Raw genomic sequence first — 17,040 nt, 5'->3', positions numbered from 1 at the left:
ACACTTTTTATTACTTGTTCAGATCAACAAATGTAACTAGAAGGCAATAATGTATTCTGAAATTTGAATTTAAATATATACTAGTGTATATTTTTTAGTATTTATATATTTATATTGTAGTTATTTATTTTCAGAGAGAGAGGAAGGGAAGGATAAAGAGAGGGGGAGAAACATTAATGTGTGAGAGAAACATCAATCAGTTGGCTTTCACGTGCCCTCAGCTGGGAACCTGGCCTGCAACCCAGATGTGTAGCCTGACTGGGAATCGAACTGGAGACTTTTCAGTTCACAGGCTGTCACTCTATCCACTGAGCCACAGCAACCAGGGCTGCTTATATATATTTTAAGTTTAAATGAGCACATAAATATATAAAGATATTGAATTAATTTTTTATAAATGCATGTAAATGACAGTTGATCCCCTCAAATTTTTATTTTCTTTTGTGTAATAATGAGGGCTAAATGGGGGGGAAGGGAGGGATGTGGGAAAAAATGAGAAAGTGGGCAAAAAAGACTTTCTACACAGCACCTCTAATAAGCATTCCTGATGCCTCTCAGCCTTACTGCTGGCCCAAGACTTGAGGGTCATGGGACATGAGCCAGATTGAAAAGCAAGAAGCAGACAGATGGTTATTTGTAATCATCCTGTAAATGTAAATCCTATGAAGATATTATGATTATTTATTTATTTGTTTGTTTGTTTATAGTCAAACCCAGATCAAGAGAAAGAAGAGGACAGTATCACAGCTTGAGAAAGGGTGTTTTCCCTTTTTAATCATCTCGAGGAAAATTATTTAATGCTTTAAAAAAATTGCTAGCCTTTGTAGTTCTGAAGTTCAAAGTCAATGTATCATTTCTTCTAATATCCAGAGTTATAGGCATCTCTGTGACCAAGACTAACATTAACCCTAAACGTGCAGGTGCTACAAGGTTGTTTGGATAGCAGAGCAGAACATTTGGGGGTTGTGGAGAATAGGATTTTGTTCTGCAGGAAAGGAAGACATTGCCTTGAATGTGCTGAGGCCAGAACCCGCATTCTAGACCCCACCTTCCTCCTCACATGCTGCGCTTGGGCACAGCCTCTAAGTTGTCCACAGCCCCCTGGGCTCTCTGTGACTCTGGAAACATCAATCCCTCATGAACAATTTTATGGACAGCGGCACTTTAAGAAAGAAAAAAAGAGGAACTGATTAAACATTAATTAGCCTCAATCCCTAACTTCCTCCTAGACTAATGGGTAGGGTATGCAGATCCCTGTCAAATATCAGATGCTAGGCTTTGCCTAAAATAGGACTTCCAAGTGTTGAAGGTTTGCCAACTGCTGGCTCCATACTCAAACCAAAGGAAATGATTGCCAGAGACAGGCCTGGAGTCTGCCTTGGTCAGATGTCACCAGTTTGCAGTGCCGCATGTGATCCAAAAGTTTATGAATGATCTCAACACTCGGTCCCCAAGGAGAACATATGCATTACAGAGGTTACGGATACAAATTACAGAGAGCACAATGTTTCCATGCGATTTCTAAGAATCCTTCAGCGAGTTTTAAACATTAATGGAAAACATTAAGGAAGATTTGGCACTGTTAGCAGGACTTCAGATTATATTGTGGGTGAGGACAGAGCAGAGCTAAAAAAAGGATTCAAGAATAAAGGCTTGGCGAAGATTTTGAGCTGGCTGCTCCTCTTGCATGAATTGTGTGCTTGTGGGTTTTATTCCCTGTAGAATACCAGGCTTCACAAAATGCTATGACTTGAAAATGAACAAGTCACAAGGCATCCTTGTTTATTTAATGTGCTCCAATTCATACCCCTGGTGTATCTAAATTATTTGCTGAGTGAATCTGCTTGCACAGGGAGTCTTAGTGGGGACGGTGGGTGAGAACTTCTTGTTTTTGGAATTGTCAGCATGCAGCAAAGGTGCCAGTGGCAGAGTGTCAGCTTGCACAGCAGTAGCAGGATGACTCCCCACTGAGTTCTTTCTTTCCTATTCCCCTTCTGTTCAGAAGAGACCATTTAAGACTTGTTTCCTAAATATCAGAATTTATTGTCTGTTTACCTTGTGTCTGTCCTGCCCATTCTGACCATATTTTCTTTCACTGCACCGAATATAATTGTGTGTTGGGAATGAGGATTCCTCTTTGGATTTATTTGGTCTTTCCAGTCATTGAAACTTCAGGAAAAATACAGCTTGCCAGTGGGGAGCTTTTAGTTGAAAGAGGAAACTGAATTTAAACTGGCCTAAAGATGAAAGAAAGCATATTTAGATCACATAACTAGGAAGCCAGTTCAGCACAGTCTTCAGGATCGATTTGTCCAGTTATGTCATCAAGAACTCAGGTTTTTCTACTTCTTAGATGTGCAGTTTCATCCTGAAGATGGAGCTCCCCCTGGGGTCACAGAATGGCTGCTGACAACAGCCGTTTAGTGCAGCAGATGAGACAAAAAAAAAAAAAACAGAGTAGAGAGGACCTGTATTTTAGACTGGTTGGGGTCGTGTCTGTTCACTCCCCATCATGATCGATGGTTGATGATGCTGGTGGTGATAGGGTTAAGGAAATAATGTGTACCAGTTGTAGGAAGGGCTGTCACTTTTTTTCTAGTCCATTCTGATATTTACTATGATATACTATAATTTGTGCTAACAGTTTTACTGGTTGCACATAAACCTGTTGTTTCTTTGAGTGATTGATTTCTGACCTTCTCGAACTGCCTGGCTTTTATTGTAGAGATGTATGAGGTTGTTCATAGACAAGTCAAGTACACTGTCTTTCAAATCCAGTGAAATTAATTTTTTTATAAATGACATTTTAAAATTCAATTAAAACATTGTAGTCTATTTTATAAAAAATTTAAAAAACTGGCAACACACCTCTTGAAGAGCACTTCTTCAATTCAATCAACCCATCAAGAACACTTGATGAACTCTTCTCATGCCCTTCAAGGGGGGAGCATTTTGGAAGGTTACCGAGTATAAGTATAGAAGGAGCAACATTTCACATGAGTGAATCTGAAGCTGACATCAAAGGAGCAGTAGGTGTTTAGAGGAAGAAGTAGGAAAAACTAAGGGAACAAAGGGTTACCTGATAGAGATTTTCAGGCAGAAAGGTACATTAATAATGAGATATCCAGGGCAAAATGACTGCAGAAATGTCCATAATGTACCTGGCAATATAAGAAGGGAAGGGAATTTCATCTGAAAAGTCATTTAAAAAGTTGTGAAAAAGGAACTGAAACGATCAAATATACATTTTAGTAAACTCATAGTAGCTACAATGGAAAACGTAAATGAGAAGTTAGAGAAAAAGTTCAAATAGGATATTCTTTCAGTAATTCACTGAAGAGATAAGACCATCCTGAACTAGGGCATTGGGGACAAAGTAAGTGGAAGCAAGTGGTACCACAAGTCAGTGTAGCGTGGTGACCATGCAGAGTCTAGTGTCAGACACACTTGGCTCAAACTTCACGTTTCACATGACCTATTCCAAATCCATGATGCCAAATTTTGCACATGGTATATGCTCCTTAATTATTCATTTTTATTGGAGATCAGTTACTTTTAAAATAAGGTGATCAAAAGTATTATTGCATATACCTGCTAACTGATCCAAAAGAGCATTTTTGTGTGTAATTTCATATATTATCCACATGCAGGACTAAAACTTCTGAGTATTTCTCTAAGTATCCAGATGTCCTCAAATTTTGTATTCATAAACAAAAATGTGCACCATATAAGCATCACTTGAGACTATTGGTCAGTTTTCTACTAATAAGGCTCGTGCCACATGGCTCTGGACGCTCAGCACATGTGCAGAGAGAGCATCTGCTGGCCAGGAAGCCCTGTGTTCAGTGTCGTTCTGAGTTGCTATAGTTTTCATCTGTGGCTAACCATGGTTTTAATTACAAGCTCACTTTAGATACCTTGTCATGATCAGTTTAGTTTGTTGTGGGTGGTTTTCTTTATCCAATGGTCTATATGAATACTTTCCTCAGTAATATTGTTAGGCTCTATCATTCTCATGTCCCCTTGCAAGCATATGTACCTTGCAATTCAGAAATATATCTTTCAGAAGCCTTTAATTATGCAGCCTCATCTTATTGTTTTTGCTTATTTCTTATAATAAACTAAGATGGATGTGTCCAAGTTATGACTTACCTTACCTTTCTTTATTGAGGTAAAAAAAAATCCTGAGAACTGTTGATTTAGAACATAATCCTAAGTGAGTGAAAGAATGTGGGATTGTGAGGGAACAGGAATTAAAGATATAAGTTCTAAAGGCAAAACTAGACATAAAGTTTGTTTAGGCCACTAATTAGTTACCTGTTATTGTATAGCCATAAATGTAGTAGCTTAAAATAACACCCATTTATTCTTTCACTGTCTGAGGTCAGGAACCCAGATAGGAGTTAGCTGACCCTCTGCTGTGGAATTTCCTGCAAAGCTCCAATGAAGGTGTTGGTCAGAATTCTGGACTCCTGTCAAGACTCAGCTGGGGGAGTGTCTGCTCCCAGACACACATGTAGTTGTCACTTAGGGTTCTAATTTGTCGAGATTTGGGTTCTCAAAGTGGACTGAGGACTTCAGTTCCTTGCCTGCTGTTGACTGAAAGCTGCCTCCAGAGCATTGCCAAGTGCACCTCCCTATTGAGCAGCATGGCATCTTACATGATCTGAAGAACTGTTTCATCACTTTGCAATATTCTGTTCATTAAAGGCAAGTAATGAGGTCCAGCCCACAGTCCACAGGAGGGGATTAGAGAAGGAATGGTGTGACCCCTGAGGGCATTAGCGGAAAGGCCTATCACAGCATCTTTATGTCATTCTTGTTTGATGTTCCTTAACAATTTTATAGGACACTGCCAAGCACATTTTAGTTTTCAATATGTTTCTGCAGAATTGCATTGATTTGTTATACTTCTTTATGCCATAAATATAAACTATATTTAATCTAACACACTAATTATTCAGAAATATCTGATCTTCCAATATAACTTCCTAAGTCACAGTGCACGGCAGTGTAAAAAAGAATCAAATCTAATCCAGTTTATGATTAGCTGGGTGAACTCTCACTTCTGCTTTTTAGCTCATATACAGAGATGAAAATGTGAGTTCTAGCCAATTAGATTATTTTACCCAAGGAGATTTGAACTCTTGTATTCTAAACTTAGATCCGCAAGCAAGTACTACATCGATAGTGTTCCTATTATATTTTTTCTTTAGAATATAGCTTACTGATACCCTCCCACCTTTTGTCGTTTTAACCATATTGTTTTTAGTTCTTCCAGTTTACTTCTCTTCACCTTATTTAAAGACCTGTTTGGAGCTATAGCTAAGACCTATGTTGCTGTATGCTCTTACAGTAGCTTACCTTTCAAGCCACATTGAACATGGAGCTTTTGGTTCTTTCTAGAATAAGGGCTTAAGGAGAAAAAATACAGAGACTCAATCAGGATTTGCTCTGTTTCTCTTCATTTGCAAGACCATTTTTGTTCCCCTCATCCAACATATGTGAATCCTTTACCATAAAGAACACCTTTTATTCCCATCACTAGCAATTAAGCGCAGGACAAAAATCCAGGGTAGAAATGAATAATAAACTCAAAATTGGGAAAAATAAACATTATTTCTTTTTACTTTGCTTGTTTATGAATGGATATACATATCTCAGAAACCTATAATAAAATATCAGAACATATATGATCTTCTTAAAAAATTACTTTTTCCTAAGAGCAAGTTCTCTCTTTGCTGTGATAGGATCTGAAAGGGATGTTTTTCTCTTGAATATTTTATTTGAGAGAAAGAAAGAAGAAACACATTTGATTAGCTCAAAGACTTTGAGTAAAAGAAGTGGTATCACAAAGCAAAAAATGAATTAACTGAATACTCTACAAACCCCGAAGAGCATTTTACAAGTTGAAGAGGGTACAGTACCAATTACCCTATTATCTCACCCTACTCTCTGGGTGAGTAGTCTAAAAGCCTAAAATTACAGTTGATGTTATATTTCTTGGCTTCATTTGCAAATTGAAGTCATTTTCTATTTTTGTGAATTCCATAAACACGTTATATTGTTTAAGAGGAGCAGTCCTTAGTTTGTTATATTTTTCTCTTTTTTGCCCCCCCCATGTCAAAGGACCTTTTTTTTCTTAATTTATCTTGTTGCTCATTGATGTGGAACTGTGTGTCAGAATGACTTGAGGTGGTCCTATGTATATTTGAGCAGAGGCTTGTGGGCATGTCATTTATCAGAAGACCATTTCTGGAGAAGGTCTTGCAACTGGCCAGATGTGTCATTTTGGAACAGATTGAGGGCCTGCCAAGACACCATTTGTTGCCAGTAGCGGATATTGTAGGGGTGCTCACCACCCTGTTACCATATTTTTGCACGTCTTAACATTGCATAAATAGGCAGCTGTTCTGGATTTGGAATATAAATGAATTACCAGCTTGCTCTCCCTGGAGGATTTACCTGCAAGAGGGAACCACAAACCTCTTCTTATCCCCCTGCTGAATGTCACATTAAAATGCACACTTCTCTCAGCTCATTCAGAAGCAAATCCTCATGCAAATAAATCACACCTTCCTTGCCAGTTAGACAAAAGGACCAAAAAAACATGTGCAGTTCACCGTGGCAAAATGGAGCACATTTCCTTAGTAGGGAAAGCAGTAAATTAATCAGCTTATAAACTGAGAGTGAGCAATTTGTGCTGAATTCTTTCTTACTGCTCCTTCAATAGGAGACAAGTTTCTCTAATCTCATAAAGGGCCTTGACTTCATTAAGATGGAAACAGTGTTCAAGGAGGTTTTGCAAAGACAAGAAAAGCAAAGCCCAAAAAGTCACTCCGTTGTCTCTGCAGCTATTTTCAGGATAGGAAATTTTTATTTATTTGGAGAATGACAATTAACCTAGAGACTGGGCCCAACAAAGAAGGAGAATCTGGAGTGGGTCTCATTGCAGGACACTGAAGGCAGCTGGTTTAGCCTAATCCACATTTACAGCAGTTAATTCACGTAACAGGCTTGCACCAGCTGCCTAATTTTGATGTGTGTGTATTTTCATATATATGTGAATATATATAAATCATATATAATATGTATATATAATATGTGTGTATGCATGTATAATACAAGTACATATACACATACCTGAATATGTGTGTATATGTTTGTTTTACACACTTGTCAGTGTTGCAATATCAAAGAATAGAAAATGCCCAGGAAGTTGGGGAAAACAGAGGCAGGTTAGGTATGTGGCATATTAGCTGTCAGAACTACTTTTTTGAATGTTTGCCCTTATTTGCTAAATAAACTCCATGTTCTGCAGTCTGATGGGGCCAAGTTATTTCTGTAGGCTTTCCATCTTGCCAGGGGAAGAAATCGCACAGAGATAGATAGGTGACATTTGGAGAGCCAGGCATGCCAGATTTTCGGAGGTTACAGCAGAGGTCCAACCTGCTGTTCTCCTAATGAAAGGAGGGGAAATTCAGACTGGCAAAACTGCTGTAAGGGATATCTCTGCGCCGAGTGTCACGCTGCCCAGATGTCGCTCGGCAGGTGGAGATGCAGAGAGAATGAAATGTAGCTCTGTGTATGTGGGTGCTAGTGCGTTGCAGGGGGAACAATGAGTCTGTCTTCTGAAGTGTGGTGAAAACAGTGTGGCTCTTCTCCACACTCACATCACGAGGAAGGGCTGTCTCAAAGACTTCTCACCCCAATTTCCCTCCCAGACAGACGTGCCTTCATGCTCACAGACCCTGGGCACACAAATTGTGTCAGGGTGTTAAGTATAATGTGACAGTTTATTTTAATGTATTTATATACATGTATGTACGTATGCTTTTAAAATAGAAAATAGGATCCTACTACATAAAGTTTTGTACCTTGCATTTTTATTATGAATAGTAGAATAATTCATGAATTATATCATGAACATTACTTATCTTATTTTCCTTGGACTTAGTTTCTTTTTTAATTTAGATTTTACAGCAAAGATGCATTGTTATAGTCAGCCATGTTTCTGTTCATGAACACTTAGGTTGACTCTGGAATATTTTAAGATGGGCTCCACTGTCAGTAAATGTCCTGGCCGTTTTTATGAGAACAAAGTCAATAAGTCTGGAAGTTACCTTTCGCACGAGGAAACTAAAGGAACTGTCACTGATTTTTTTTCCTATGATTGTTTTTCTGCAGTGCTGCGAGATGACTTCAGGCAGAACCCCACAGATGTTGTCGTGGCAGCTGGAGAGCCTGCGATCCTGGAGTGCCAGCCTCCCCGGGGACACCCAGAACCCACCATCTACTGGAAAAAAGACAAAGTTCGAATTGATGACAAGGAAGAAAGAATAAGTGTGAGTTAAACTGAAATGAATGCCTAGAAAGACTTGACTAGCAAGTGTTAAAATTCATGTATTTTATATACTGTTAATAACATTGTCAAACTGCATTTGAATGCTAACTACTTTTTCCACTGTATTGAAAGAACTGAAAAAAGGGAACCAAAATCAATAATTTTGGAATGAGTTTCAAGAGACAAAGATTGCATAAACTGGTGTACATAAAAGATTAAGAATTTTATCAACTTGAGTGTATGAATATACTGTTTAGTTCAATATAATTGCATTCTTAGCCCTTTTTAAGATTTTCAAAATTCTATATAGTCTGGGTATCTATTATCTATTAAGAAATATCAAAAAAGTGAAGATATTTTTTCTTATGTGCACCTTGTGATTGCATCATAAGACCACAGTAGAGATCACACCGTATAATTGTGTGATTCTGGCTTGAACTATTGGCACTCTAAGGATCTGCATTGCCCTGGAGAATTTGGTCGCTAATGGTCTGTGCTTGGGCACCAAAGTTATGAAAATGTACTCCCAGTGATGGAGTAAAATCAATGTTTAAGGGTTTCTAGCTCATGTTTGTATTGTTTAGCTTTTGCTTTGTAAGACACCACCTCAAAACATAGTGGCTTATAGTAACTATTTTATTTAGACTGTGAGTGTGTGGGTAACCTGATTGCTCTTCCCTCTGGGCCCGTGTGGCTGATCTTCGCTGGGGTTTCTCATGCTTCTGTGGCTTTTTTAAAGATGTGCTGACAGCTAGATGGTCTAAGATAGCCCTACTAACATGTCCGGCAACTGACTGACCTTCAAATGGGCATCGTCCTTCTTCTCTTCGTGGCCTCTCGTTTCCAGCAGGCTAGCTCAGACTCGTTCCCATGGTGATCTCGGGGTTCCAACTACAGCAAGAGAAGGCAAGCCCCAAGGTGCAAGCACCTTCCTTCTAGTGAAAAAAATGCTTTAGTTCCATTGATCAAATCAAGTCATCTTGCCAAACTTAGGTTCAAGGGGAAGAGAAGTGGCTTCCATGGTCATTTTTATAACTCAGAGTCTATTATGCTCTACTATATATAATTAAGAACACATTGATGAACTTCTTAGGTAGGATTTTAAAAAACAAAGTTGAAAATTACTTTTTATGACATGACAAATTGTAGAGCCTAAAATATCTCTGATGAGAATATACATATATGAGTTTTGTTTGCCTGTGAATTTAAAAATTAACAAATGAAAACAGAACATTCTTATCTCATATCTCCTTAAGAATTCTAAATCAGCACAAAGTGAAGATTGTCAGATTATATAAATACAAACAATAAAATAAAACACCAAGATTGGAAAGGAAGCTATGAGTTAATGATACACTGACCAAACCCTAATTCTCCTAATTCTTCTTTAATATCTTCCTTAACAAATACACAGTTTAATGTAATTACATTTCTTTATTCAGTCAAATGCTTTTTATTTAAGACATTTAGAGAGAAGATATTAAAAACCAATGATTTGTACCAACTCATAGTCATCATTCAAAACATTGAATTTGATTTTGTCTAACCTACTCTACTCTTCAAAAATTATCTCACAAATAAAATTAAGGTGAGACAAAGATAATTAATACAAACAGCTGATGATGTAAGTTCCACTAACACATAACTTTTATATTTGGATTATAACCAATGCTCAAGTGCCTAGAAAACTGCCCGGCCCATAGAAGAATTCATTAAATACTTGTGGAATCCCTCTGAGTCCTTTGGTTTTCATTTTATTATCTAAAGCAGATATACAGTGCACCTTTATTGTGACAAATGCCAGTAGCAATTCATCCAACCAAATGGCAGGGTGAAGACCGACCACTGGTATGAAGTGGGGGCAGTCACAAGAGTCAAAATAAGATCAGGAAGGGGAGGAAGAAGGCCTTAAAAGAGCATTCCCTAGAGAGGTAGCTGGAGGCTTATACTGGGGGAGAATTGAACAGAAGAAAGGACACATGCAGATGTCAAACCAGTGGGAGAGTCTGAATCTTAGACACTCAGCTCTTTCTTTTAGGAAAAGCGAATGTGGTGCTTAAATATTCAAAATGATTTATTAGTGACCTTTCCTTTCCATTCCCTTTTCTCCTCTTTCTTTCTTCTTTATTTCCTTTTCACAGATCCGTGGTGGAAAACTGATGATCTCCAACACCAGGAAAAGTGATGCAGGAATGTACACCTGTGTCGGCACCAACATGGTGGGAGAGAGAGACAGTGACCCAGCAGAGCTGACTGTCTTCGGTAAAACTGTCTTTTACATTATGAGCTGCTGTTTATATCAACTCGTCCTTTGTTTTCAAGTATTGTTTTGTAAATAGCAAACACCACTTTATAAGTGGAAAACAACAGGCAATACAGGGACAGCTCCTTTTCACTGAGGTGAGCAGTGACAGACTGGAATTGCCTTTGTTTTCCCATTGTATCTCCAAGAGGAAGTCTTTGATGTGAAGAAAAATAAAACATTTGGAATGTTAATTCACCTACTAAATTCATATATTTATAGAATTTTACCTTTCATCACAATGTAAACAATTGCTCTTTCTCAAAAGTTGTTTGAGGTATTGTAGCTCTCTAAAATTTGACACTTGTTCTGTAATGATGCATTTAACAGGAACCTCTTATGTTCAAGAAAAATGATTAGTTAGTACAAAGACAGTTAGTCTTTGATTAGACAGTTAGTACAAAGATATTTCAGTTATTATATACTTTTAAAATTTCAAATTGATGTATTTGGAGTTTTAGCTTATTGAAAGATTAGCTGGAATTATATATATATCCAGTATATATATATATATATATATATATATATATATATATATCCAGCATATATACATATATGCACACATACAATCAAAATTAGAAAGAAAAAATAAACTGTTTTGCTATGAATTTGTTTCTTCAACTTTAAAAGCCAAAGGCCTCTTTAGCTGAAGTAATTAATTGCTTAAACCTTGATAGATCTGTATCACATGAATAGTGGAGAAAGAATTAAGAAGGAGAAAATTGTGGATAATAAAGATGACTGAGTAAACAAAAGTAAGGACAATATTTCAAGGCAGCTGTGGGAAATTGAAAGAGAAATAAAATGACAGAGAAGTGGGGACAAAGATTCTAAAAATCCTAGGAAATGAAGCATTTCCTTTAGTAGATAACAAGGCCCCATTCACATCTCTGTACAGAGATGAGTATATTAAGTACACACACACGTATACACACACATACTTAAGTATATTTACATGTGCTAATATCTATATTGTAATAGAAGATATTACTATTGCAGGTATTATATGGTTTTCTTTTCAAAATACAAGAGATAATTATGATTTTTAAATTACTTTTTTTGTCCCAGTAAAGGAACCTTCTGGTCCTATGCATAATATGATAAAATCTTATTTTTGGTCATTATTCCAAAACACACCCAAGGGTAGTATCAGAATCCTGCATAAAGAAAACTTCTGTTCTGTGGGACATGCCATCCCAAGGTGCAAAGGGAATGCCACGGTGCAGAAAAAAAGCCATAGTTTGATTTCCATTACATTGAGAGCATTAGGAGGTGCTTTATGAATATGTACCAGAATGCAGACCTCTCTTTTCAATCACTCTGAGTATCGAGTAATCTCTGGTAATACTCCTTGCAGATACTAAACAGCCCAAAGTCCCAAATGACAAAGCCAGGGCAAATCCCATAATTCATTAAAGGAACTGAAGAGTAAAAATGATATTGTTCAAAGTGTGCATGTAAATTTCTGTCCTGTAGAGCTCAGACAAGCATCAGTTTTCCTTTAAATTTCATGCAGTCATCTGTAAGAGTCCCAAAATGTGTTTCATCTATAATGAATAAAATACAGTTTTGTCTGGCACTACATAAAATTAGTGGTCACTTAACATTAGCATTGAAAACCCACAAGAACAGCTATTCTATTTAAAGAAACACTCATGCTATTTTTCCATGATTACCACAAGCTTTGGAACACAAAATTTTTGCATTACAGCAGCATTTACTTGCTTCAAAAATAAATTGAGAGTGTTGAATCTCCTTACCCAAGCAATTAGACTTACCCAAATGCAACTGTGTTATGAAATATTTACCTAAAGACATGACGAGAAGTACAGGAAATCCCTAAACATGTCAGGAGTTAGAGGGGACCTTCTAAATTATTTTGAAAATAGCTATAAACTGAAGAGATTGTATTTGTCCAGAGGCACTTCCTCTGGAAGAATGGATTTAGGAAGCTGAGAAACATTTATCTGATGGTCTAAACTAGTTGGAACTGACCTAAGGGGTTATAAGAACAATATTAAATTATGGGGGAAAACTAAAATTTCATCACTGATAAGAAAACAATATCTAAACCCAGAAATGAATGATACAAACTGTAGCAATGGCCTAAGGCCGGACTGGGAGGGGGGTTGCCCGAGAGAGGCCCCTTCTATACCTTGACCCCTGGTCCTTGGAGAAAATAAAATAGCCAGTGTACACACTAGAATGAGGCCTTTTTAAATTTTGTTCTGGTGCTTTTGGACCTAGTACATGTTTTCTGTTAAAGCTCCTTATATTTCGTCTTGTTAGAATTATCACCTGTGATCTAAGTTTACAAAAGTAAAACTGGTTACTCCTCTCTAGCAATTTTATTTTCATGTAGCAGTAATTCTGCTTCAAAAAACCTGGCTACAAAACCACTCTGTACCTCCAGTACATTTTTTAAAGATTGTATTTACTTGTTTTCAGAGGGCGGGGAAAGGAGTGAGAAAGAAAAGGAGAGAAATATCGATATGCGAAACATCAATCGGTTGCTTCTCGCACACACCCTGACCAGGGACAGAACTCACAACCTAGGCATGTTCCCTGACCAAACCAGCAATCTTTTGCTTCCTGAGACGACGTCCAACCAACTAAGCCACACCAGTCAGGGCTATGCAAAGTTTTTAAATGTTCTTTGCAACCCAGTCTTTTCTTTAAGATATGTAACACAGAAAAAGTAACTGATAATATTTAATTGTTCAAAAATATAATTTATTTATAAATGGCAAGAAAAAATGAAGGGGAAATGCCAATATAATAGCCATCTGCAAGTATTTTGATTCTTCAGTAAGTGATCTTGAACTTAGATGTTTTTCATTTGAAAATCGTAACATATTTTAGAGATCTGCCCTTTAGACAGAAAGATGATTAATGTAACTTAATGGTCAAACTCTTCCTATATAATACTCTGTGAATCATTTATTCTGTTTGTTCTTCTTTAATATTTGCTGGCCATAAAATCACATCCTAGTAAATTAGGAGGTAACAAATCTAAAAATTATAAATAAGCATCATAGTGTAAATGGACACATATCTATGGGAATGTTGAGATGCCTTTACAAAGAATACTTCCTAGCACTTTATACATGCAATTAAGTTCCCAAGATCCTGAAGACAAAGAATTTTGAGTTAAATTGCATAATTAAATGTATAACTATGTGGTTAGATTTTGGATATCTGCTATCCAAAATTTAACTGGTATTAAAAAACCACCAAAAACAACCTGAATAATTTCCGAATTGTTTTTAAGTGTTTATCAAAGTAATACATGAAAACAATGTCATATTTTACATTTCTAGTAGACACTAGCAATGTTCCAAGACTTACAATGAAATACAGAAGAAATTTGTCCCCATTCCACTTCCCCTGCTCTTCTCCCCCCCACACACTCCTGACCTTTAAACTTTCCTGCAAGCCCGTTTTATCTTTTTCTTCTGGAATTTATTTTCCTATTTCTAAATACTATTTATTCTACAATTTTACACATTATTTTGATTTCCTACTTTGGAAGATAATGTTTGGGGCCCACTCTGCTCCCTGCCCCACCCTCTCTCCTCTGCTTTCTCTTATTTTGGTCCTTCCCATATATAATGACTTTAGAAACATTGATCATGTTAATATTCAGGATTTGAGTTATTTGAACCATGTAAATGTAGACTGTGAGATGAGTATTATGATATTATAGTGGCATTTCTTTTTTGGTACAATATTCATTCTCCTTTGAATAAAGAACAAACACTTTTGGGTTTTTTTTTTTTGTTTGTTTGTTTGTTTTTTGCTTATGTTCACTTACACCTATCAGGAATTCTTCTAGAAATCTGTAACAGAGTGTTTAAACTCCTCTCTAATTTTATTAATAAATCCACCCTTGGCCTTCCTGGAGGCTTTAGACCGCTGGCCCAGTCCAACTGGGCGGCTGCCGTTTAGTTCTACTCCACAAAACTCATCTTCAAATTCACCTTCCCTTTCCTCTGATGCTGGGTTTCCTTGGTCCTGCATCCTTTGTGTTTGTCTCGGGTAACTCCTATCTACAGAACTGTTTCTGCTTTCTGCTCGGCTGCAGCCTAGCGCTCATTTCAGACCAAATGCCTTGATTCCATCCAAAACTTAATGGATACTTCAGCTGATTATAGAACTGTAGTTTAAAATATATATATTTGCTCAAAATATTAAAGTATCTGTTCAATATCATCTATCTTCCATTGTTGCTATTGAGAGACCACTGTGCTTCTGAGCCCTGTGTGATTGGTTTTCCTTTTCTCCCTTTTTTTCTTTTTTCTTTTGTACTCCTTTTTATCCTAGTGTTCTAAAATGTTACAATACTATGCTTTGGTTTGGCACTTTATTTTTTCTTCTACCCGTTAGACACTTGGTGAGCAGTCACACTCCAAAAAATATGGATCCACAAAACTCAACAAAATACTCTCTATATTTTTTTCTATCCCATTTCTCTGTCAAGCACATATTCATGACTTAGATATTAAACCCTCTAAGTCTTTTTTCTCTATTTCCTCCCTATTTTTATCATTGCATTCCGGTTTCAAGGATGTTTTAACTTCTCTTGTGTCTCAGGATTTTAAAAACATTGTTTGCTTTTTAATAAAATTTACTTGTGATGCTTTCTTCCTTTTATTTCTTCGGAGTTCCATTTTCCCTTCTACACTGCCTTCAGTCTTTTACACTGGAGGCTTTCTTCCAATGTTGTCAGGTGATCTGTCGTTCACTGACATTTAATTTTTGTTCACTGAAATGACTATTGGAGACTGTCAGCCAATGGCTATCATGGTAGGATAATCAATCAGATTGGGAACTAGCCATTTTATTAGGGATTAGGACAGAGTTTGGGGCTGGTAATGTTGATTTTCAAGTTTTGGATGAGAAATAATAGTTGATGTCCTGAGTGTAGTTGAGATGCCCAGAGACAAATCTATGAGGGAAGATATCTCAGAGCCAAACCTTAGGAAATAAATATCTAAGTTTATTTTTAACCTATGGCCTTCATTTAAAAATTCAAAACATACGGTGGTAAAACCCAGATGATTGTTGGGAACCACATAGTTTAAAAAAACAATGTTTACTTGCAAACTTTAAAACAGTCAAATATTTTCTACCTATTCACTTATTTAACAAATATTTCTTGAGCACCTATTATATACCCAGCACTGGTTCCATGTGATGAGATGTATAGACATGCACCCTGTTGTCGGTAGGCCTCTCACACTCTGTTATCAGCAGTAATATAAATCCTTGCCTCTAAAATAAGGTGAGAGAGGCATATGCATTTTTTTCAAAAAACATTTACCTATTTTTACCTTTGCTTCACAGGATGGTTTCTATTAGACAAAGAAAATTGTTGGCAAGAAAAGAAATGAATGCAGCCAGGACTTAGTGAATCACATTTGGGCAGCCTGAGCATTATCATTCAGTCCATTCTATTAAGGCCTAATACTTTACACTGTTATGGCTATCTTAACACTTGTTTCTTTATGTATGCCCAGTTCAATAAAAGGGGCATCGGAGGGCTAGCCATCTGACTTCCCAAGTTCATAGACACTGTGGGGTGACAGGTCCCTCTGGGTCAGCTAAAGTTAAAATAGCTCTAATGTCCCTTTATTGCATAGCCTTGGTCTTATAGGACTTAAAGGACTTTACCTATATGATTATTGCCATAATACTACTTTTATAATGCCCAGCAAAGTTTCTTTTAAAGTTGTTAAGGTGTTTAGTATAGCTGTCATGGCATAGCCATTAATAATTTTATAGCCATATTCAATGACTGAATAGAGTTGAAAGGAAAAATCTGTTTACTACTGGGTACTTAATTATTTTCCTTGTAGCATAAATATAAGAAATGAGATATGTTGTTACCACATTTTAGATTTATAGTATTGTGTGTTTTGTTAAATACTTTCTATTATTGACATAATTACAATGAAATTTAGCATCTGATTTTATAACGGTCACATAAAAGTTGGATTTTGTAGGATACCAATTTGGAACTATACTGACCTGACTTCCTGAGAGCTGTATTTTACACACTACCACACTGCAAACAGCACTGCTGTCCCAAGAGAGATTAACCTTGTAAGCAAGTTATGCAGGTGATTCAAAGCCAGTTAATCTCACATTTAAAAAAATGTTAATTGCATTGGCAAAGACATTGCCTCTGATCACTCCATATAATTAGAGATCTGGCCATTCAGAGGGACCCTAATCTAACTGATAAACAGTCAGCTAGCAGCCCTTGAGATTTCTAGCTGTTTTTCAATATGTGATCAGACATAACATGGAAAAATCGTGACTTTATTTTCACATACCTTAAAATGGTTTATTATTCAGTAGTTCAAGATGTTTCATATATAATTATTTTAAT

The 17,040-nt window shown here is 36.7% G+C and overlaps 1 protein-coding gene across 1 annotated transcript in view; it reads left to right on the top strand.

Annotated features, from left to right (window-relative positions):
* ROBO2 (roundabout guidance receptor 2) overlaps positions 1-17,040 on the top strand; it is a 598,390-nt gene that overhangs the window by 419,926 nt on the left and 161,424 nt on the right. Inside the window, exons 3-4 of the mRNA XM_053667263.1 lie at positions 8,188-8,345; positions 10,486-10,606. Coding sequence (XP_053523238.1) covers positions 8,188-8,345; positions 10,486-10,606 — 279 coding nt within the window. The remainder of the gene's footprint in view (positions 1-8,187; positions 8,346-10,485; positions 10,607-17,040) is intronic.

This window comes from Artibeus jamaicensis, unplaced genomic scaffold, assembly GCF_021234435.1.
Source record: "Artibeus jamaicensis isolate MK-2021 breed Jamaican fruit bat unplaced genomic scaffold, CSHL_Jam_final contig_466, whole genome shotgun sequence".
Lineage (NCBI taxonomy): Eukaryota > Metazoa > Chordata > Mammalia > Chiroptera > Phyllostomidae > Artibeus > Artibeus jamaicensis.
Note: the sequence above shows the minus strand (reverse complement) of the source record. Positions and strands in the feature narration are given on the sequence as shown.